The sequence below is a fragment of the Nycticebus coucang genome, chromosome 1, assembly GCF_027406575.1.
Source record: "Nycticebus coucang isolate mNycCou1 chromosome 1, mNycCou1.pri, whole genome shotgun sequence".
Taxonomy (NCBI): domain Eukaryota; kingdom Metazoa; phylum Chordata; class Mammalia; order Primates; family Lorisidae; genus Nycticebus; species Nycticebus coucang.
This window is the reverse complement of record NC_069780.1, coordinates 9,990,888-10,013,632: the sequence shown is the minus strand read 5'-3', so window position 1 is coordinate 10,013,632 and position 22,745 is coordinate 9,990,888. Positions and strand designations below refer to the sequence as shown.

At 42.7% G+C, this 22,745-nt stretch overlaps 1 protein-coding gene and 1 long non-coding RNA gene across 2 annotated transcripts in view; one reads left to right on the top strand and one right to left on the bottom strand.

Moving 5' to 3' along the window:
* Positions 1–1,374: 1,374 nt before the first annotated feature.
* Positions 1,375–15,746, bottom strand: LOC128586353 (uncharacterized). The gene is made up of 3 exons (XR_008380225.1): positions 15,163–15,746; positions 4,431–4,652; positions 1,375–1,566 (listed from the first exon to the last, which is right to left on the bottom strand). It is a non-coding gene; the product is annotated as an uncharacterized LOC128586353 (long non-coding RNA).
* Positions 15,747–15,981: 235 nt separating this feature from the next.
* Positions 15,982–22,745, top strand: part of ANTXR2 (ANTXR cell adhesion molecule 2) — a 155,395-nt gene continuing 148,631 nt past the window's right edge. Inside the window, exons 1-3 of the mRNA XM_053592020.1 lie at positions 15,982–16,445; positions 17,164–17,235; positions 19,677–19,748. Of these exons, the coding sequence (XP_053447995.1) occupies positions 16,294–16,445; positions 17,164–17,235; positions 19,677–19,748 (296 nt within the window). The 5' untranslated portion in view covers positions 15,982–16,293. The remainder of the gene's footprint in view (positions 16,446–17,163; positions 17,236–19,676; positions 19,749–22,745) is intronic.

Sequence of the window (22,745 nt, the reverse complement as noted above, 5' to 3'; positions counted from 1 at the left end):
CCTATGTGTGCCCTGGAGTCATCCTCAGCTATGAGAAAAGATGCTGACTCCATGTCTTTTATGTTCCCCTGGTTGGAGCTGAAACACATTCTTTTTAGTAAAGCATCTCAAGAATGGAAAAAAATATCCAATGTACTCAATACTAATTATGAAACCAATATATAAACAATCACATGCCCACATGAATGATAAAACACAAATATAGTCTAGCAAGGGGGAGGGGAGGGAAGGCAGAAGGGAAGGGGGAGAGGGGATGGCAATTGGAGGGAGGAGGGAAGGCCATTCGTGGGATCTTATCTAATGTGCACAATGTCAGGGTGTTCAGCACACACCCTGGGTGAAGGGCTCAACTACAACTTGAACTTTACCTTGGAAGTGAGAATGATGTAACCTACAAATTGTTCCCTCATATTAATTACAAATTTAAAAAAAAAATGCCTCTGGCTTAGAAGTGGCATGCGACTTCACCATCAGGACCTCCTGGGTTGCTGCTCCAGCAGTGAGATGCCCCTCTGCTCCTTTCTCTCAGCCGTGCCACCACGTCAGGACCTCCTGGGTTGCCACTCCAGCAGTGAGATGCCCCTCTCTCCTTTCTCTCAGCCGTGCCACCACGTCAGGACCTCCTGGGTTGCCACTCCAGCGGTGAGATGCCCCTCTCTCCTTTCTCTCAGCCGTGCCACCACGTCAGGACCTCCTGGGTTGCCGCTCCAGCGGTGAGATGCCCCTCTCTCCTTTCTCTCAGCCGTGCCACCACGTCAGGACCTCCTGGGTTGCCGCTCCAGCGGTGAGATGCCCCTCTCTCCTTTCTCTCAGCCGTGCCACCACTTCTCGTGCACACCTGCCTGCTTTCCAGCTCATCCCCAGACACGCTCGCCTCCACGACACACACACTTCTCTGATTCATACACAACTCCTTGCTTTTCCAGTGTACGTCATTCTTCTGATTTTACTTTTAAATGAACAATTTTGAATCAATCCGTGCTTTCGTATTCCATTGAGCACAAGATAAAAAGCAGTTTTATCTGTTTTGAAAACAGTTTGAAACACTGCCAGCTCCTCCTCATCTCTCCTCTCTGATGGGTCTCGGCATGGTGACCCATATTCCTAAACAGCCAGCTTTGCCCAAACCCTTCTTATCTTTACAATTTATTATTGTCTCTATTTTGCCTATACAAGAATGCACATGTGCTGGAAGGTTTCATATGTACATGTATGTTCTAGCCAGAAGCCTTGTTTATTTTTTGGAAAGGTTTTTATGTAAGTTAAAATTTGGCAAACTTACTCATGAAAAACCTAATAGTAAACCTAATAGTAAAATGTTAGGCTTGTGGGCCAGCTCTGGTGTGGTAGCTTAAAAGTGCAATATAAAAACGCATGGGGATGGATATGTCCAGTAAAACTTTATTCACAAAAACAGGTGGTTGGCTAGAGCCTCACCCTCTGTTGACTTTACTTTCTGCTTAATCCCTTCACGTGCCCAGGGGGCCACTGCAGTTCAGTTTCTGTCTGTGTCCATCTGTGATTCTGTCCATTAGCTGCTCTGTCTCCTGGGCTCTTGGAGGGGGCCTGGGGTAGAGCACAGGAAGATGGTTGGTTACCTAAGTACATTTTCTTTAAGAAGTGTCTTTATATCAACTTTAAGGTAAAATATTGTCATAGCTTATTAAGCATATGATGAAGATATCTTGGAAAACATCTAGTAAAATACATGATTAAAACAACAATTCTAAGACTGTAATAGAGGTAATACAATGAGACCCTTAACGACAGCATCCTCTTGTTACCCTGCCCTCGTATGGTAGCTGGCTATGCTTTTTTTATCTAGGGAATTTCCCTGCCTTTATATGTGTTAGCAGTACCCATTTTTCAAGATGCAGATTGAATTCCCTGTTCTTCCCAAACCATGATTTCTCCAACCCTAAGTAATTTCTCCCTCTACAGAATTCCTATTGCACATCATCCTCATTTAAATCCTACCGTTAATGGTTATTTGTTTGTGTATTAAGGTAATAACTAGAATACCCACCTAAGATGTCTCTTTTAATAGGTGTTGTATATTCCAAAAACCAAATGACAGTGCTTTAGAGACAATAGGCACGAAATGGTTATTTGATGAATAAATTTTTAAAATTTGCGAAAATGAGTGTCTTCAAATGATAGCTCCCCTTATTTGATAAAGAAGCGTTAACTCTGTGTAAAGATTGGGGTCAAAAGCAAACCTCTCATTTACTAATCTTTCAAAAATTTCCTCAGGCACTTGTGGTCCAGAATTGTTGAACTTACATTGGCATTTTTGCCAGCCAAATTTGTCACATACGAAGCCCATTGGCCATTTGGGGATTGACAACTTTCCTACTGCTCCTTGCTAAGAACTTCCCAAGAAAACTGGGATAGATAATCTATGCGCCATATGTGCTGTTAAAATAAAGTTGGATTATGCACTAATCAAGTGGTTTCCATGAGAAACACAAGGCCTCCAAAATATAAAAAATCTTTTTAATTGTAGTACTTATGGTAGTCACTCCAAAGAGCAAAATTACATTTCAAACTTTTTTATCTTAAAAAAGGAGTTAAATATCTGAAGCTTAAATATCTTGGAGCAGACACGCTGTGACTGTTAAAAATGTTATATAAACAAGTTAGAAACAAGCAAAAAAAAAAAAAGTTTTCTCTCTCTGATGTTGCCTACAAAGTCTTCAAATGAGTACTTAGCCTAAAGAAGAGGTTTTTTTTTCTTTTTGAAAGTAATGAAGACATGGTTACAGGGTGCCGCTGTGGTGTGAATGTGTTTTATTTGACCCTATCAAAACTCATGTTGCAATGTGATTTGCACTGGGGTTTGGTGACGGGGGGTAGATCTCTTACAGATGGTTTGGTGCTGTTCTCCTGGGAGTGAGTGAGTTCCAGCTCTTGGGGGACTGGGTCGGATGGGGTGAAGATGGGGTAGTTCCTCGGAGAATGGGTTGTTATGAAGCCAGGAAACCCTCAGGCTTGGCTCCTGCCCACCCATGTCCACTTCCCTTTTACCTTTGCCGTATCTGGCATAGCACGAGAACCCTCACCAGCAGGCAGGTAGATGCCTGTGCCAAGCTTTTTTCTTTCTCGGTCTCCCAGCCTCAGGGATTCCTTCACAGCAGCCCAGAACAGACTAAGATGCGTGGCCCTTGCCATGGCAGATGGCTCACAAGGGCACAAGGACAGCCCACCGGAATTCCCTTAGCTGAATGTGTTGGCTACGACCATCTTCATCTAGGTACCACTCACAGCATAACTCAGTTTTTTTTTTCTTTCTTTGTTTCTTTTGAGGAAAGTGATAGATAAGGAGGATTTACGATGGAAGACTGTTGATTTTTTATTGATATATCATACCTGTAAATCCTGTATTTATGGGGTAAATGTGATGTTTTGGTGTATGCATAGAATGTGTAGAATCAAATCAGGGTAATTGGGAATCCCTCACCTCAAACATTGACTATTTCTTTTTGAATACTGTTAATTTTTAATACTCTTAGCATCATAACCCAGCTGGTTGAAAACTGAAAATGTGGTTATCACAAAGTGATGTGTATAGAAGCACCTTAAAAACTCTAAGTTGTTATCCAAATATGTTATATTATCAAAACATATAAAAATGATACTGTTACAATTTAAACTCTTCTAAGTTCTTGTATACTGTAACCTCTTCAAAGTAGATATAAGTAGGCAATTTATTTGTTTAATCTGGGAACGGTAGATTGAAAGATTACTTATATTCTTTGCCATTTTAATCACTGCTAGCTGCAATTTGTTTTGTCTGCTTTCTAAACTGTTTCTATCTACAATCAATCTTATTTTTTGAATTTTTCTTATTTAAAATTCCTACAGCTGTGTTTTGTGTTTTAGTAGCTAAAAATATCTTACTGGTCTTGTAAAATTGCCAAAGAAGTATATTGGCCTCCTCCTTTTTCTTTGCAAATCAAATTGTGTGTTTTTTCCACCCAGAATATCTGAATTTCCCAAGGAGAGGAGTCATATCAAATGAATGCTGTATGTAGATAATTTAAAAATTCATCATTACATATTTCTTTTTTTTCATTTATGGCTTTTATTTTAATTATAATAATTATACTTTTTATTTTAATTGTCAAAACAACCAACTTAAACCTCATAGAGATTAAAGAAGTTAGAACTAGTCAATGTGTTGGAAGACAGAATCTAGCTACCTTAAATAAAAGAAATGTGTTACGAGGGAGAATGAATAACTCACAGAAGTTCTGGATTGTTGAAGAAGGAAAGTGAAGATTAACCTTTCAGGAACAACTCCCTACAGTATGCTCCAGCCATGGGCTGCAAGGTAGGTGCCTGCCCTGTCACTCACTGTCCCTGCCTGATCTCAACCAGCAAAAAAGACCCTTAAAGTCTGGTATAAGCCCACATGGGTGAATTCTCACCTGTGAGGAAATCAACCTGTAGAGGACTCTGCAGAAAGTTATGCTGGAGGGCAGTTGAATTAGTGTTAAATGATTCATCTCCAGTGTCCGCCATTTACTTCAACATTTATTTTCTATTTTCTTTAATACTCATCCCACTTCTTCCTGGGATAGTGATGAGCATCAAAATGACTAATATTTGACAACTGAGTTATAAAAGTGATGTCAAGATGTGTCAAGGACCTAGGAAGACAATAACACTCAGATACATTGAGATTTAAAGGAGGAACCGGTGGGAACCAAAGCAATTAGATAAGGTTTCATGAAGAGTATTGACCTCTCCAGAATCTTTAGGTAGAATCTGAATACTCAAAATGTATGCAAGCCTTCTACAAGAACACATCTCTGTAGATGTTTTTTAAGCCCCTATGATATGCTTAGAGTAAATCTCAGTTCTTGTTCTTAAGAAATTAATATGTGGCTGGGTCTGGCGGCTCCTGCCTGTAATCCTAGCACTTTGGTAGGCTGAAGGGAGAGGAACACATGGTCAGGAGTTCAAGACCAGCCTGGGAAATCAAGTGAGACATCACTTAAAAAAAAAAAAAGAAAACAAAATCCATAAGGGATTGATAATAAAAGTCCAATATCGGTACAATAAAAATGAAACAAAAATCTGTTATCAATGAAATCAGGGGTGTGGGCTGGAGAAACAAACTGATCGACAGTTAAGAGTGAGTGGGAAAGGTTTTGTGCTGGAAAGGATACGTTAAATCAGCCCAGAGCATGAACACTGTCTTGATTAGATTAAATGAAACGTGAACCGTGAATAGTATTTAAGTTTTTAAAAAACTTCTTAAGAATTTTAGACTTAAAAGGGCTACAAATATACTCCAGAAAGTTCTTGTATAAACCTTTACCATTAACATCTTGACATAACCATACTACATTTATCAAAACTAAAAAATTAATATTGTTACAGTGGCACTAATACTAAAAGTACTATTTAATACTGTGTATTAATGAAATGGCCTTATTACGATTTCACCAAACTTCCTACTCATAGCCTTTTTCTGTTCCAGGATCAAATTTAGGATACTGCATTACATTTTGTTGTCTTGGCTCCTTAGTCTCCTCTTCCTATACAAATTCGGAAATATTCTTAAGTTTATAGAAAAGTTGCAAGTAAAGTATTAAAAAAATGTTTTTCCAGGGTGGCGCCTGTGGCTCAAGGAGTAGGGCGCCGGTCCCATATGCTGGAGGTGGCAGGTTCAAACCCAGCCCTGGCCAAAAACCACAAAAAAAAAAAAAAGTTTTTCCTGAACCATTATTGAGAGTGTGTTTTGCTGACATGATTTTCTGTCACATCCAAGTACTGTAGCATTATTTCTTCAAATAGGGACATTCTCCTACATAACCACAATTGTTTTCCAGTTGTCTCAATAAAATCCCTTGGAACAAATTGGATCAGTCCAAAATCCCATATTACATACTGTTTCCATGTCGCCTTAGTCTTCTTTAATATGCAGTAGTTATTCACTCTTCTCTTGACACATCTCAAGAATATAATCCAGTTACTTCGTAAAAGTAATTAATTTGGATATTTTTTCATACTTCTATGCCAAGAATACTACCAAAGTGATCTAGTATTATTTTTATTGCATCCAATCAAATAGAACGTGATTTAGTTTAGACGTCAATTTTGATAATTTGATGGACGTAGATGTCTGAGAGGTTTATCCTCTATTGGAGAAAGTTATCTTTAGTCATGTCTAAATATTTTGTGGGGATAAACTATGTAATATTTTATTCCTTATCAAACTTTAAATTTATTCATATATCTATGAATATCATCATGGGCTTGGGGTTTCCTGTTTTACCCAATAGGTTATACTGTGTTTCTCTCATCATTTGTTCTTAAAAACTTTTAATTTAGAATTAAGTAGAGATTCACAGGAAGTTGCAAACAAAAACAAAAAATACCCCTAAACGGAAAAGTCCTGTGTTGCCTTTCATTCAGTTTCTCTCAGCAGTAACGTCTTATGTAACTACAGTACACCATCAAAACCAGGAGATTGATGCTGGTACAATCCCCAGAGCCTGTTCAGATTGCACCAGCTTTATATGTGTGCAGAGTCATCTGAAATTTTAATATGTGGTATTTTCATATAACCACCACCACCACCAAGATACAGACTGTTTCATTAACACCCGCTCCCTGGGATTATCTCTTTATAATGACAATCCGAAACCCCTGGAATCACTCATCTAATCTCAATTTCTGTAATTCTGTTATTTCAAGAATGCTGCATAAATAGAAGAATAAAGTATATATGTACAAGCTTGTGAGACTGGCTTTTTATTCAGCATACCTCCCTTGAGGTGGATGTAAGTTGGGTGTATCAATAATTTGTTAATTTTTATTGTTGAGTAATAATATGGGTAAGGAGATAGCACAGTTTTATCATTTACCCACTGCTATGGTTTGAATGTATATATCCCTCCAAAATTCATTTGTTGGAGCTTAAACCCTAAGGTGATGGTATTAAAAGGCAGGGTCTTTGGAAGGTGATGAGGCCAGGAGGGTGCTTTCCTCATGAGTGGGGTCAGCACCCTCATAGTAGGGCCAGGGGAAGCAATTTCAGCCCCTTCTGCTTTATGCGGGCTCCGTCTTGGAAGCAGAGAGCCTTCCCCAGACCCTGACTCTGCTGGTGCTTTGATCTTGAGCACCCTCGTTTCTGGAACTTGAGGAACAAATTTATGTTCTTTATAAATCACCCACTCAGGCATTTTGTTACAGCAGCACAGATGAACTAAGGTACCCATGGGAGGACATTTGGCAATACTTAGTTTGGAGATAATAAGATACGGTCGCTACGGACATTTGGGTATGGATCCTTGTGTGAACATGTCTCCATTTCTTTGTAATGCCCACTGACGCAAGTGCTGGGTCACACGGTGAGTCCACTTTCGGTTTTTAAAGGAACTGCCGACTTGTTTTCCAGAGCAACTGGCAATATATTAGGTGTTCAGTTTGCATCCTCGCTGGCAGTATATTAGGTGTTCAATTCTTCTACATCCTCACCAGCACTTGGTGGTGTTACTATTTATGTCGCCCTTCTCATTATTAGTATTACAGCTGTGTAATAATATCTCATTGTGGTTTCAATTTGCATTTTTTAATGACTAATGATGCTGAATGATTTCCCTGAGTTTCTCTGCCATCTATGTATCTTCTCTGGTGAGACGCACGTCCGCGTCTTTGGCACATTTTCTAATTGCATTGTTTGATTCTGATGTTCAGATTATCCTTGATTGGTCTGATCGGAGCCTCTTCAACCTCTTTAATCTGACCTCTGGGTCTTTTGGTCATGTCCTATCATTTATTGAAAACCTTCTCACTTTCTGGGACATGATATTCTAAACTCATCCATTCCTGACCCACTTTGGAATTAGCTGTATCTTCAAGGATTCTTAGTTCCTTCCAATGGAGAGTCTTCTTTAAAACCGAGACTTGAACTTCAGGTGTCCCCAGGTCATCTAAGTGGACAGAGCCATGCACTCATGTATACACATTTACCTCTGTATTTATTTCTCTTTCTATACAGCAGTCCCCCTGTGTTTGCCGTTTCCCTTTCTGAGGTTTCAGTTGTCTGTAGTCAACAGTGGTCTACAAATATGAAATGGAAAATACTTGAAATAAACAATCCTCAAGTTTTAAATTGCATGCTGTCCTGAATAGTATGATAACATTTTTCACTGTTCCACTCCATCCCGTTTCCCGTCTGGAATGCTCCCTTTGTCCTGCATACCCACTCTGTGCACACTGCTCCCCCACTGGCCACTCAGTAGCCACCTCAATTATCAGATCGACATCAAGGTATTGATACCACAGTGCCTGTGTTCAAGTAACCTTTATTTGGTTTGTGTTACAGTATATTGTTGTCATTTTTGCACTTTATCACCAAAGTTGTTACGGTCTTACTGTGCCTGAGTTATAAGTGAAACTTTATCCCAGGCATCTATGTGCAGATGAGCTTATCAGCGCTTCACAACTACATCGTATCATGTACATGAGTTCACACTAATAACTTCAATTGCAAGTGAGCAACACTGGATTTACGCTAGATTTTCTATTTCCGTATTTGTAGCTTTCTTTTCTGACCAGGACTCCCATTATCTGTAATATTTTGATTCAATTAATCAATCCCCTGCTATAGTTTGAAAATTTGTATCCTCTGAAAATTTCCGTGTTGAAACCTCATCTCCAATGCCCTGGGATTTGGGCTGGAGTCAGAGAGGTGATTAGGTTGTGAAGGTGGAGCCCTTATAACCTCATGCTGGAGGTTGTATCTTTCCTGGAGACCCAGGGAGCTGCCTTGCCCCCTCTGACATGTGAGGATGCAGTGACAAATGACAGGCAGCTGGCTGTGACCCAGGGCAGAGGCCCTCACCAGATACTGAATTCCTTGCCATCTTGGTCTTGGACTTCCCAGATTTCAGAAATGTGAAAAATAAATTTATAGTGTTTATAACACACCAGTTTATAGCAATTTGTAATGGAAGCCTGCAGAGACTAAGACATTCCCTGAATGAACAATTTCATCACCACTGTTACCCTCTCTCCAGCATGGACTCCGTCCTGCTTGAGTTCTGACATGACCACCACCCTGCACCCACACTCAGACTCGGACTGGTGCATCCGCCTACCCCGGGGACATCCTCCTCATCTTGCTTGGACTCCCTACACAGGCGTCAGGCTTCCCAAACTTCTTCCCACCAAGCAGAAGCCTTTTCACTGCCCTCTCAGGGTCTGACAACTCTACTCGGCTGCACAGAAGGCAGGTGCCCAGCAAGGGCACCCTGGGCTCAGTGTCACTCATTCCCCTGACAGGCCTCCCCCTGTTGTGAAGTCCTCCTTGCCCTGACTGTGTTCAGAGCCCCCCTGCTGAGTTGCCTTCCCTGACCAGAATTCCCAGGTACACGCTGCGTGGGCTGGCATACTCTGCACTCTCTCCTGCTCACTTCCTCATATCCAACATCAGAGATAGTTTGCCGCCTTCTGTTGTGGACTCCCCTCTTTCCTTCTTCATGCTCTGACACCCTTGGAATGCCCTCCGTATGGAGGTCCATGCTTGGGCTGTGAGTGCTCCACACTAGACATTCCCCTGTGCAGAAGTCTGCCTCCAGAAGGCTCTGAGACCTCACACCCCACGCTAGGCTGCCCCTCCTTGACCTTGGGGACACTCTCTTCTCTTAGAGGCTCAGCTTCTGACACTCTGCTTTGGAGTATTGTAGCTCTTCTCCATCCTGATGCCCATTTGCTCCCCCTCACCTCCCCGGCCTAATGGCTTTTGACCTGCATTGCTCAGTAAGGGAATGAAAGGGAAGAGAAAGAGAGATAGTGTATAAAAGGAGACAGTCTAAGACACCTGGAACAGGGTGTCAGGGAAATGCGGGTGCAAAATGAGGTACAGCCCAAAGCTATAACTGTGTATATGAGAGAAACAGTGACTGCCATGGATTCTCTGGAGCACACGAGGAGGGGACTAGCCTGGTTAGCGCTGAGGACGCACAGCTCAGGTGTGATGCTGTCATGGTGGGCCTTCCATTTTAGGAAATGATATTTCACTGGCAGTAATAAGGTAGGTGATTAATATGATGGGTTTATACTTCAGAATATTAATTACGTTGGGGGCTGGGTCAGTGGCTCAGGCCTGTAATCTCAGCACTCTGGGAGGCCAAGGATGGGTAGATTCCTTGAGCTCAGGAGTTCAAGACCAGCCTGAGCAAGAGTGAGACACCAAGACCCCATCTCTACTAAAAACAAACAAACAAACAAAAAAAACAGAAAAAAACTAGCTGGGTGTTGTGGCGGGTGCCTGAAGTCCCAACTACTCAAGAGGCTGAGACAAGAGAATCACTTGAGTTGAGGTTGCTGTGAGTCCTGGGGCAACAGAGTAAGACTCTGTCTCCAAATGGGGAGGTGGGAGGGAAGGAATATTAATGATACTGAAGTGCAGAGAAGAAGACAGAACATTCTCAGAGAAATTTCACTGGGGATTGACAGACTCAAGGGCATGAGAGGCGGGATGCAGTCACGGGACTGTGCCATTCCAGGACAGCAGCCTCAGCCTGTGCCGATTCGTGAAGTCCTGACCCTGCAGTGTTACTGACACAGTCCATTGACACAGGACTCCCAGTGTGCTAGTTGCAAGGCAGCTCATCATTTTGTGGTTGCTGTAGTCATAAACTCTGTAACTATATCACCCAGATTCTGCCTTTAAGACAAAGACACTCATTTCCCTACAGCGGAAAGTTTGCTGCTGACAGTTCACACCTGAGTCCTTCGGCACACCTGCCCAGAGCTGAAGGAAGCTGACTTGTTGGAGGTTATACCTTTATTCTGTAACAGTAATGACTGGTCCATACAGGGACACAAAACCCTGGTCCCCTTGCCTCCCTGAATTCAGGACAACCATGAAAGGACCCCCCAACCCCCCCAGCTCCAGAGCTACTCTAAGGGGGCCAGGGCCTCCTTTGCTGTTGCATCATGGCTGAACTTCCTGTCTGGACACTCCTCTTCTCTCCTTCTAGATCTCCCTGCACACAGACCCCAGACTCTCCGGTCTGTTTCTGAGAAGTTCACTTTAGTCCCACATAGTCCCAAATGCAGATGCCGGTAGTCATTCTCTAACATTGGTTGACATCACTTGTTGTCATACACAGAGAGACTAATTTAGAAGTGATTGCACCTTCCAGAAACTTTTTATTCACTCTCAGGAACTAATTCAGACATTGGGGAAATCTAGTTCTTTAATAACCATGCCTGATAAAAGTTGAAATAAGCCTTATCACCTATGGGTAGTGAGGATTTATTGATTTATGTTCCTCCTCTGAATCACCGTAGTTATCATGTAATGAATCACTTGCTGTAGGAGGCGAATATGAATCACTTCCCGTTGGTGCTCAACTTCCAGAAGAGCCACGTCTGTCATCGTGGACACCATAAGAGCATATTTATGCTTATAAATAATATAGATTATGGGATTTTTACAAATAAAGGTCACATTTATTTTATTTTATTTTTGTAGGTTTATTGTCACTACTTATTTACCTTTTGTTTTGTTGTTGCTGTTATTGATTCTGGGGTGTGAAAAGACAGAAATAAATTATTAATAGAAAACTGTAAATGCAAACTGCTTGAGAGCAGAGTCTTAACACTTGTGCTTAGAACATTACCAGATACATGGCAGGTACCAATAAACATTTGTTAAATAAAAACTAGCATGTAACTAATTAAATAAAATTTAACACGAAGCCCATGAGAGCTCTGCAGGTAGAAAAATGGACGATGACAAGTGTCTAGTGAAGATGTTTACTCAACAGATGTCAATCTCCGCTACACTAACTTCATTAAGCTAAGTTTAAGAGCTTTGGGGGTTTAATAGCATTTTTATGCGATAAAGTGATACATTCTAACATTGAATTAAAAGTCTGGTTTAATAAAAAGATAATTTTCAAAGAGGGTGGGCATGCATGGGTCATCGAGTAAATACTTCAGTGGAAAACCAAATAATTTGATAAAAGAGGAATATTTTATATTTATTTATCTAAATAATTCCCTCTAAAGTGTCTTTATGGCGTGACACGATGGCTCACTCCTGTAATCCCAGCATGTTGGGAGGCTGAAATAGAAGGCTTGAGGTGAAGAGTTGAGACCAGCCTGAGCAATATAGTGAGGCCTCGTCTCTACACACACACACACACACACACACACACACACACACACACACACACACAAAATTGCCTGAGCATCTTGCATGCCCATAGTCCAAGCTACTTGGGAGACCAAGCCAGGATGATCACCTTAGCTAGGGGTTCAATGAAATATGATGACACCAGGGCACTCTAGCAACATAGTGAGGAGAGAGAGAAAGAGAGAGACAGGGAGAGAGAAAAGAAGGGAAAGAAAGGAAAGAAGAAAGAGTCTCTCTTTCTCCTTAAAAATCTGCTTTCCCTCTCCTATTTTTGAGTTAAAATTAAAAGTTAAATGGAATCCCGGCCTGATTGCCATGGTACAAAAGTAAGTTTGAAACCTTTCCTCGCTGATCTCCAGTTGACACAATGCCCAGAGCACTTTCACTGAGGGGAGAAGGGACAGCGCTGCTGTTTCTGCCCCTTCCGTGTGGCTTGGAGACATCTCCAGTTTGCCTTTGCTTTCATCTTCCCTCATCATTGCTTAGGAAAAGGGGGACCAGCAGTTTCGTTTGCAGACAACTGACTGTCCTTGTTTCAACACTGAACGTCCCATGTCCCAGACAGTCCTGTCTGCAGCAAATTGGGAGATTGTTGCCCAGGTAATTACTGACCTTCCCATAGACTTTCTAGCACAGGAAGGTGATCTGGTTGGCTATTGGTCCATAGTAGATGGGGCCATTTCTTGCTCTGCTGTAGATCATATCTGAGCAAGTGAGTGAAATGCTAACAGCTCCAGCACTGGGCTGAATATATTACCAAAATAAATAAAGAGGGGTAATCTGCTTTGCTATGTCAATCATGTCCACCTGCCTTGTTCACAGGTCAGAAGAACTCAGTGGGAGAAGTACAGGAGGGCCCAGGAATTTTGAAGAAGAACAAGTTTTAGATTCACGGTATTTTTCTTTAATTTGGTCCTAGGACAACATGGATTCTTAGACCAGTTTGTGGAGTCCCAGAATGAATAGGCAATGAGTCACAAAGCTAGGGATAAAGGAACCCAATAAACGTGAGTTTCCGTTACTTCAAGAGGACCGAGTCCATGGTTGGCATCACGGCTCATACTACTTCACCTTCTGTGATCTTCTAACTTAAAACCAATTGTCACTATTTTCTTGGCAGAGTTTTTTTCCTCCTGGATATGGTATTAATCATGAGAGGTAGATAATGTCTTTGAGTCTGTTTTAAGATTACACTTGAAAATGGAGACCAGTTTCAACCAGCAGTAAATAAAAAGTACCTCGAACAGAAACTTTACCAAGGAAGGTGTCGATACAAATTTTGTGAAAATGTCAGCTGGTTTTAGTTCTGCTGTGGGAAGTAAAGGAGATTAACGTATTCGTGGTTTGACCCAAATACAAAATGAGAAGTGAAAACATATTCCTGGAGACCTGATGACTGCAGAAGGAATCAGAATTCCAGAACCTCAAGATGAGACTGGGAGGACAGAATTAGGCTGCTGATTACATAGCCACCCCTCTCCCTTGGACTTTCTTCTGGGGCTCAATTAATTATCCATAACTTTCATTGCTTCCTTCTAACAAAAGTGAAATTTATCTTCCGTCAAATCAGCACCTTGACCCATCAGTGCCTTCCTTCCCCACTCCATCAGGATGAAGTGGTGGATCCAGTGGATGGTGGTGGAATATCCATCCCCAAGTGCCAGTTGTCAAAGAGTTAAAAGGAATGCTAGCCATTCTCCACCCAATCTTTGACATTGGTAATGAGAACATTTTCAAAATGGCGGTCTGCCTGCATGTATTGAAGCTTTGACCCCTTCTTATCTCTCACTTTAGCTATAGAGGTGGTGGTTTATTTTGCCTTAGTACTGTAAGAGTTTCCTAATGGCTCTTCCTGTTAACATTGTTGCTAACTCCAAATTCGTTATCTCATAGAAGCCAGAATGATCTCTGAAGAACATTGATCATATCAATTCGTCCACCTCCCTGCCACTGGGCTTAAACTACTCTAATGAAGTCCTAGCATGCTCAATATAAAATATTGGATTCTTTATTTTATTTAATTTATTTATTTTAGACAGAGTCTCACTTTGTCACCCTTGGTAGAGTGCCATGGCGTCATAGCTCACAGAAACCTCAAACTCTTGGGCTCAAGCGATTCTCTTGCCTCCGTCTCCTAAGCAGCTGGGAATATAGGTGCCCACCACAACACCGGCTATTATTTTTAGAGATGGGGTCTTGCTCTTGCTCAGGCTGATTTCCAACCTGTGAGCTCAGCAATCCACCCACCTCGGCCACTGTGCCCGGCCTATCTCTGTTTATAAAGCATCACACAGTCTGGCCCCTATCTCATTTACATTGTCCACAGAGCTGCAGCCACACTGCTCTTCCTTCTCTCTTGAATGTGCTAAGCTAATACCGATCTTTGGTGTAACCAGATGTTTCCTCTTCCAGCTCTTGGAAGGGCTGGGTCCTTTTTGTTAATCATGGATTCAGTCATTTACTGTCATATCCCAATATTTTAAATCCCTGCAAACCACCTTTCCAATATGGACATTTTCTTGTTCATGTATTTATTCCTTGCCGTCTGTTTTCACTCCTTAACCAGATTGTAAGCTTCGTGAAAGGGGGAGCCTGTCATCTTGCTCTGTGGGTTAACCACACAACTCATGGAACAGGGCCTAGCACAGTAGGCAATCAAAAAAAAAAAATCTTTGGTAAAATAACTGGTTTCTATCCTCAAAGAACTGACTGGCTGTGTATCAAAAATGTAAGCAAAAAGTTAAATCCACGTGGCAATGAATGGAAAAGTTCTGTAAGTACTCTATGAACTTTTTATCAGAAAGCAATAATTTTTGTTAAAATGCAAAGGAGGAAGTGGCACCCCCTACGACCGTCAAAGTTGGCAGCCAGTAAGACTGTAAGTTCTAAAAGCCAGTTTTGACAAAAAGGAGGGCAGAAGTCACAGGTGGAGCTGGCCGGGTAAGGGGAGGATGGAGGGAGTGAGTGAAGAGTGAATAAGAGGGGATTTTACTCACACTTCAGCTTCTGCCCAGGTGTGACAAGGCCAGCCCTGCTGCCTCAGGATGAACTTCTGATAACTGGCGCTTGGAGTGAATGACAGTGGGATGACATATTCTGAGGTACACCTTTCCGCTTCTAAAGGGCCTCACGTCCGCCCTCCCCGCCCCACCCCTCCACTACCCTTCCCTTTTTCGGTTTGATGAAGCTGCTTAGGTAGCTTTTCTTTCAAAGGAGGAAGTTTCTAAACAGTGTGCGTTTGTTTGTGGGGGTGGGGCTGTCACCGCCCATGGGGTCGCTCGTCTCCGGCCTCCAAACCAGGCAGAGGGCAGTTCCAGCACAGCGTCCACCGAAACAGGCCAGGCCCGTAGGATACATGGGGATGTGTCGTTTCTAGAGGACGTTTGTTTTTCTGAACTCCTTCTCCCCTTTGCAAGCTCTGGCCAGCGTTAGTCATCTCTAACTCGGCGGGAACCCACAAGTGTGCGCGCAGCCCCGCCCTCGGCCGCACACTGACCCGCTGGGCCCGGACCCTGCGGGCGCCCCGCCGCCTGGCCAGGCTTCCCCGGAGCCGCCCGCCCGGGCCCGCGCGCCTCCTCCCCTAAAGGGGCGGCCCAGCGGCGCGGAGCCAGAGGCCGGCGCAGGAAGAAAGTTTCGGAGTGCTAGGGGCGCTGGGCCCCGGGAGGAAGGGAAGGGTCCCCGCTGCAGCCGGCTGCAGTCGCCGCGCCCCGGGCCGCCCGCCTCGCAGGGCGCTGCAGCCGCGGGACGCCAGCCCTCCCCGCGGAACGGACTGTGGGTCCGGGTCCGAGACGCGCGCCGGAGCCTGGTCCCCGGAGAGAGGAACTTCCCCTCGAGCTGTCGCCTGACCTTCATTGTCACTGAACTCTCAGGAATCCGGAGGGCCAGACTGGTCGCGCTTCCACTGGGCTGCGTCCAGAGTTCCGGCGGCAGCTGCGGCGGTGGCGGAGACTCCCTTTGTCCTCTCAGGACCTCCCTCCTTCCCCTCTCCCTCCTCTGCCAGTTCGTGGTTCCAGCTGCCGAAGCTGCCTGCGCCCAGCGGCTCGCCGGGGTCCCCCAGCTCAGGGCGCTTCCGCCCCGAGCTGAGCCGAGGGGCCCGAGCGGAGGGAGTGGCAGGACCCGGCCGCACGATGGTGGCGCGGCGGTCCCGGGCCCGCAGCCCCTGGCGCTGGCTGCTCCCTGGGCTGTGGCTCCTAGTGCTCGGCGGTCCCGGGGGGCTGCTGGGCGCCCAGGAGCAGCCCTCCTGCAGAAGAGCCTTCGACCTCTACTTCGTCTTGGACAAGTGAGTGCGGAGGGAGGTCCGGGGTACCCTGGTGAGGGCAGCCCTGGACCCGCGGGGGTCGGGGAGGCTGAGACTGTGCGCGCGCTGGGGGAGCAGCGGGGGAGCCCCGCCGCGGGTGCCCTGTTGCTCTCTGCTTCCAAAGGGCCAGCGCTTTCGGATCTGTGTGGGCTGGAGACGGGATGGGGGGGCGGGGGCGCTGAAACTCACCCGGCTCCTTGGCTCTCCGGGAAGGTGGGGTCTTCTCTGCTTGTCACTCTTGGGGCCGCTGGGCAAGTGTGAACGCGGCCTCTTGGGGTCCCGCTCGTCCTCCCCGCACCCAGACGCGCCTCTTTCTCGGCCCCTTCCCACTCTCAACCCCCTCCCACTCTCTGGCTAAAGTTTGCCTGGTTTTATCCTGGTCATAGTGATCTCATGGGAGCCAGGAAAACCTAGGGCGAAGGACACCCAATGTGGTTTGCTTTTCCAGCAAAGAAGGGCTTTTGTGTTTATTCTGGAGAGCCGGTCGTGCTCTAAACAAGTAGCGGGCAGGCGGTCCCGGAGATGCGCTGACTTTGTGGACTCCGGGTAGCACAGAGTTTCAGCTGCAGATACTGTTAACTTCGCTCGAAGAAGAGGCGGTTTTCTCCATCTTCCTAGTATTGAAAAAGGAATTGGTTTAAAATGTTTACATTGCAGTGCCATATTTTCTGTCTGTGATCAGTTCAATTTCATTTTTCAGGTCTGGGAGTGTGGCAAATAACTGGATTGAAATTTACGATTTTGTCCAGCAACTTGCAGAGAGATTTGTGAGGTATTTTTTTTTTCTACTTTACTTTTCTAGGCAGTGGAAAAGAAGTAAAATAAAGTGTATGTTTTCCCTTTGCTGAAACCTTTTGCAGGAAAAAACCTTTTCTGGAGTGTTGATTTTTAAGTACTTCAAGGTCCCTTGCTTATTAGGGCAGCCCTCCAGCTGTGGAGGACTCATCTCATCTGGATCCCAGAGACTTGGCTCAGACTCTGGGGAAGCATCTTCAAATGCTATTCCAAATGTCTTTGTGAATTTTCATCTATTTTTAATTTCAGTTATACTTTCTCATAATTTATCACATTAAAAAATAAATTTTATGCTAATAGTATCCATAATAATATTTTTCTTTCCACATAGCTCTTAGTGTTGTAGAAGTCTTCATTAAAAAAAAAGAAGTGTTGGAAAACCTCAAATGAACATGTGTTAATAACCCACTACCAGAAAAGGCACTTGTGTGTGTGTTTAAAGAGATGACTTGTGTTTACACAATGTGTGGGTGTGTGGCTGGTTTAAAATTTAACTGTTCTATATATGCAATAAGCCTCTCTAGGAGAGACTGGTTTCCTCTCCTATAAAAAGCATTTCTGCTATGAAACCCAGCTTACTCTCTTATTTAGGGGTAACTAGGAATTAGTGGTATCTCCTATTTAAAAATAACCTCAGGATGCCAGGCTTTTGAAGCTTGCTTTTTTTCTTCTTTTTCTTCTTCTTCTTTTTTTTTTTTTTAAAGGAAAAAAATGCAACAAGCAAACACAAGTTTATCAAGATAATGGAAGGGACATGAATGGGAACTGTATCATTAAATATTGCTTCTTTCAGTCTTGTTAGCCCAAATGTTTTCTGTAAAACAGGCTTGGATGATCAAAACATTTTGAAAGTCATGTTACAAGTAACTTCAAACAATCTGTAGAGGCCTAGGCAATCCTTGCCTTCAGTTATTGGCAGCAGTAAAGTTATCCCTATAAAAATGTATGCCTGTCCGTGTTCAATCATCAGCCCCCTGCTTAAGAAGCCAAGTATGACATTCATTTCTGGACAGGGTCTGAGGTAAAACTGTCTAGGAAAGGAAAACAAACAAGACCCTCTATCTTGAATGTCAAAGGCAGAACAGACAGTTGTTTATGAATTTCCTGATTGAATCTTACAGTTTTCAGAGGGTGTCAGGAAGATTTCGATAAAAGCAATGGGTCAATTCATTACAGAATTTTAAAGAAGCAGGCTCTTATTTGGTCTGGTTTTCAAGTTGCAATTCTGCAACACACAGTTTTCCACGTGGAGTTTAGTTGCTAAGTTACTCACAAACACATCGTAGGAAGTCATCTCCAGAATGACTTCTAAGATGACTTTTAAAATATGAGATAATTCTCATCACCAGTTTTATGTATTATAGTTTCATGTCTTCTGGCTTGGATCTTAGTGTCCCAGAAACAAGAACCATTTTGTGAGATAAATGCCCACAGCTTAAAAGATGCAACTGAGTGGGGCAATTGTTGCTGGTTGGAAATAAGATGTTTGAGACATAGAAAATTAAAAATGTGTAATTGTTGAAGTGATTTGTTAGTTTCTTTCATATTCTCCCTGACAGTCTTCAAGGATTCTTACTATGGGATGACTTTTGTATGGACTCCGTAAATAGTTGTGGTCATTAAGTCAAACTGGCTACTCTGCAGCCCTAAGTAACCTTAATCACCCCAAACGGTCTGACCTCCTTCAAAAAGATAAGATAGAGCACCAAAGGAAGAAGTTCTTCTTTCTTTTCTTTTCTTTTCTCCTTCCTTCCTTCCTTCCTTCCTTCCTTCCTTCCTTCCTTCCTTCCTTCCTCCCTCCCTCCCTCCCTCCCTCCTTCCTTCCTTCCTTCCTTCCTTTTCTCTCTCTCTCTCTCTCTTTTTTGAGACAGAGTCTCACTTTACCGCCCTCGGTAGAGTGCCGTGGCGTCACACAGCTCACAGCAACTTCTAACTCCTGGGCTTAGGTGATTCTCTTGCCTCAGCCTCCTGAGTAGCTGGGGCTACAGGCACCTGCCACAATGCCCGGCTATTTTTTGTTGTTGTTGTTGTTGCAGTTTGGCCGGGGCCGGGTTTGAACCCACTACCTTCAGTATATGGGGCTGGCACCCTGCCCAATGAGCCACAAGCACCACCCAGGAAGAAGCTTTTTCTATGCAAGAATCTTATATCAGTCCAGAATTTATTGTTCCAGTGAGTCTTTTCTAAATACAAGTCCTCACGGGTCATGGAGCAGTATGTGAGTGCTGAGAGGCATTGACGGGACCCAGGATGACGTACATGGTAACGTGAGGCAGACTTAGTCTCTCTGTGTTCCATTTACTAGAAGCCTGGACCATTCAGAGAGACCAATTTTAAGTGCCACTCCCTAGTTAGATGTCTGTATTGTATCACTGTTTCTTTAAAAATGATTTAAGTGCCTTTTTTCTTATTTTGCAGCCCTGAAATGAGATTATCCTTCATTGTGTTTTCTTCTCAAGCCAGCATTATTTTGCCATTAACTGGAGACAGGTTAGTGCACGATGGTTTCACAAGAGGCTTTTAGTAGAGATGCATCTCAAAGATGTGATTGATATTCCCAAGCAGTGTTTCAGGCCTCTCAGTGGAGCCAGCAGATACACAGACAATTCAATTCTCTATACTAATAGAAGAAAAAGGAGGCCCGAGCAATATAAAAGAGCAGGTGAATACCACTATCATTTATATCACCGGTGGAAAGTACAGTGCCATGTGGATCCCTGCCCTGGTTGTATATTCAGTACTTCCTACCGTTCCCTCCTCCCTGTTACTATAAGGAGTTCTGTAGTTTTCTTGTTTACATGTCATATTATTAATCAAGCAGGAATTTGAAGGATGTTGAGGAAGAGAAAAAAAATGGGTCTATTTGAATAATATACTAGATTCTGCAGATACCGTGAGTTTCTGGTTTTTTTCCTGAGTTCCACTGATACTGAATATATTCACTTTTATAAAGGAACTTGAGAGATAAATACATATATGTGTATATACTCGTGCACACACACAGGGTGCCGAAAACTGTATATGCATTTTAAGAAAGGAAAAAGCTATATTAAATGTGCAATACTCAAGTCACATTTGACTTTTGAAGTTACAAGAGGTGCTCAAACATGACTTGTATTCATCAAACATGACTTGTTATCAGCATATACGTACATGTTGAGTATTAAAATTTTAATACAGTTTTTTTCCTTTCTTAAAATGTGTATACATTTTTTTGTACCCTCTGTATTTCTACCTAGCTATCCATCTATATATCTGTAGCTCTTTAGTGCTTTTAAAAGGTATGGTTCTTTTCAAGACAATATCACAGTAGTTCATATGACCCTTTTTTTTGCCATTTGAACACATTCTCACAATAGAAGTAGTCACTAACATATTTTAAAGGATGGGCTCTATAGTGAGAAGGGAGCTTTTCCTTTCTGTATCTACTTCATCTAAAACAAAGTTTGCAGGACAGTTCTTACTTAATAAATTCTTGTTGAATAAATGATTAAAGGAATGAATGAATGAAGGGGTTAGCATTATTTTGAAATCAAATTTCTCCAAACTGTGTTGGTAGCAAGGGAGGTGCATAAACTTCTTTTGCATGATACGTGGATTTCTGAGAAGTTAAGTGTGAATGTAGTTTCTTCTGTAAATTAATCTTTCTTTTGAAAAGGTCAAGAAAGTACAATATTTAAAATAACTCAGGAGAAAACTTGTTTATAATTCACTGAATTGATTTGGAAAGTTGTATATATATGTTTCCAATTTCTTTGTGCTTTTTATTTTCATTTTCCTGGAGAGGCAATCTCTCTGTAGATGGCGAGTCTGGCATAGGACGCAGTCGTCCCATTGATCCCTCCTGGTCACTTGCTTGTGTTCAGTGGCCAGACTGTTGAGGTCCACAATCCATCTACAGCAGCTTTCTGTGCCTAGTGGTATAATAGTTCTTATTTTTATGAAAGTAAATTTTCTCCATTCCCCAGCTTAATTTCCAAAGAAACAGCTTTGGATCCAGCCTGTCCAACAACAACAAAAAAAGAACAATTTTAACATTTTAGGAAAGTACTTAGCATAATGCCAGGCACATAGAAACTCGACAGTAACTGACAGCTGCAAACTCTGTGCCAGGTTCTTTGCAAGGCACTTTGCATATGGGTCCTGCAGCACTTTGAGATGAAATGTAGGCATTGGTTGGCCAGATTGGTATTGTTTAGACATGCATGGAAGGGATTTGAACTTTTAATCTAAGTTAGAGACTTTTTTCTTTATCGTTGCTTGACTCTAATAGGGGAGGGATTGAAATGGGTTAGAAATTATTATTTTTTTTTTCAAGAGGCAGTATAATGTTGCAGTTAAGAGTCACTGGTCCAAGTCTACTTGAGTTTAAATTCTGGCTCTCCAATTTACTAGCCAAATGGTCAAGGACAAGTTGCTTAACCTCTTTATGCCTCAGTATTTTCAATCTATGTAATAATGATAATGATGATGGTAGTAATATCTACCTCATAAAGTTGTTGCAAGAATTGAAGTTGATAAATGTGGAGTGTGTGTTATAGTATCTGGTACATAAGTATTAAAGAGATAAAAGTCTTATTAGCATTATCTGGGGCTACGGAATATGCAGCATTTTTATGATCAGAGAAGAATTAAACTTATATAAAGGACTTTTTTTCTGATTAAAAGGCTTTATAATATTCTAAGAAGAATTTTAATAATGCTACATGCAAATCATTTTTTTTCTTTCAGTTTTTGGCTGGGTTTGAACCCACCACCTCCAGTATATGGGGCCGGCGCCCTAGTCCTTTGAGCCACAGGGTCACCCTGCAAATCATTTTGTACATAGCTGGGTCCTCTGTCTCTTTCTAAATAGAAATACACCGAGTTTTAAAGAATTTCACTATTTGTGGCCTGCTGAGTTAGTGTGTTGTGGCAGAAAATACACTGAGAGTGAGGGTTGGATTTCTAATTCTACCACTTACTCATTTGGAAACTTAAGGCAAATCATTTAATTAGTGTTTCAGTTTTTATGTCTATGAAGTTGAGACATAAAATCCACCATGTTGGGCAGTGCCTGTGGCTCAGTTGAGTAGGGTGTCGGCCCCATATACTGAGGGTGGCAGGTGCAAACCCATCCCCGGTCAAATTGCAACAAAAAATAGCTGGGTGTTGTGGCAGGCTCCTGTAATCCCAGCTACTCTGGAGGCAGAGGCAAGAGAATCGCCTAAGCCCAAGAGCTGGAGATTGCTGTGAGCTTTGTTGCTCTATGGCAACAAAGTGAGACTCTGTCTCTAAGAAAAACAAACAAACAAACAAAAAAAACGCCATGTTTTCTCAGGGAGTTGTGAAGATCAAAATAAGATAATGCATCAAAAGGTACTTTGGATATCACGGAACAATCTCCAGTAAAGGGTATTATTTTCATATATTGCTTTTACTAATTTTATTTAATAAAGCAGTAACTTCTTAAGTTTCCAAGGTTGAGTACAACAGGTTTCCCAATTG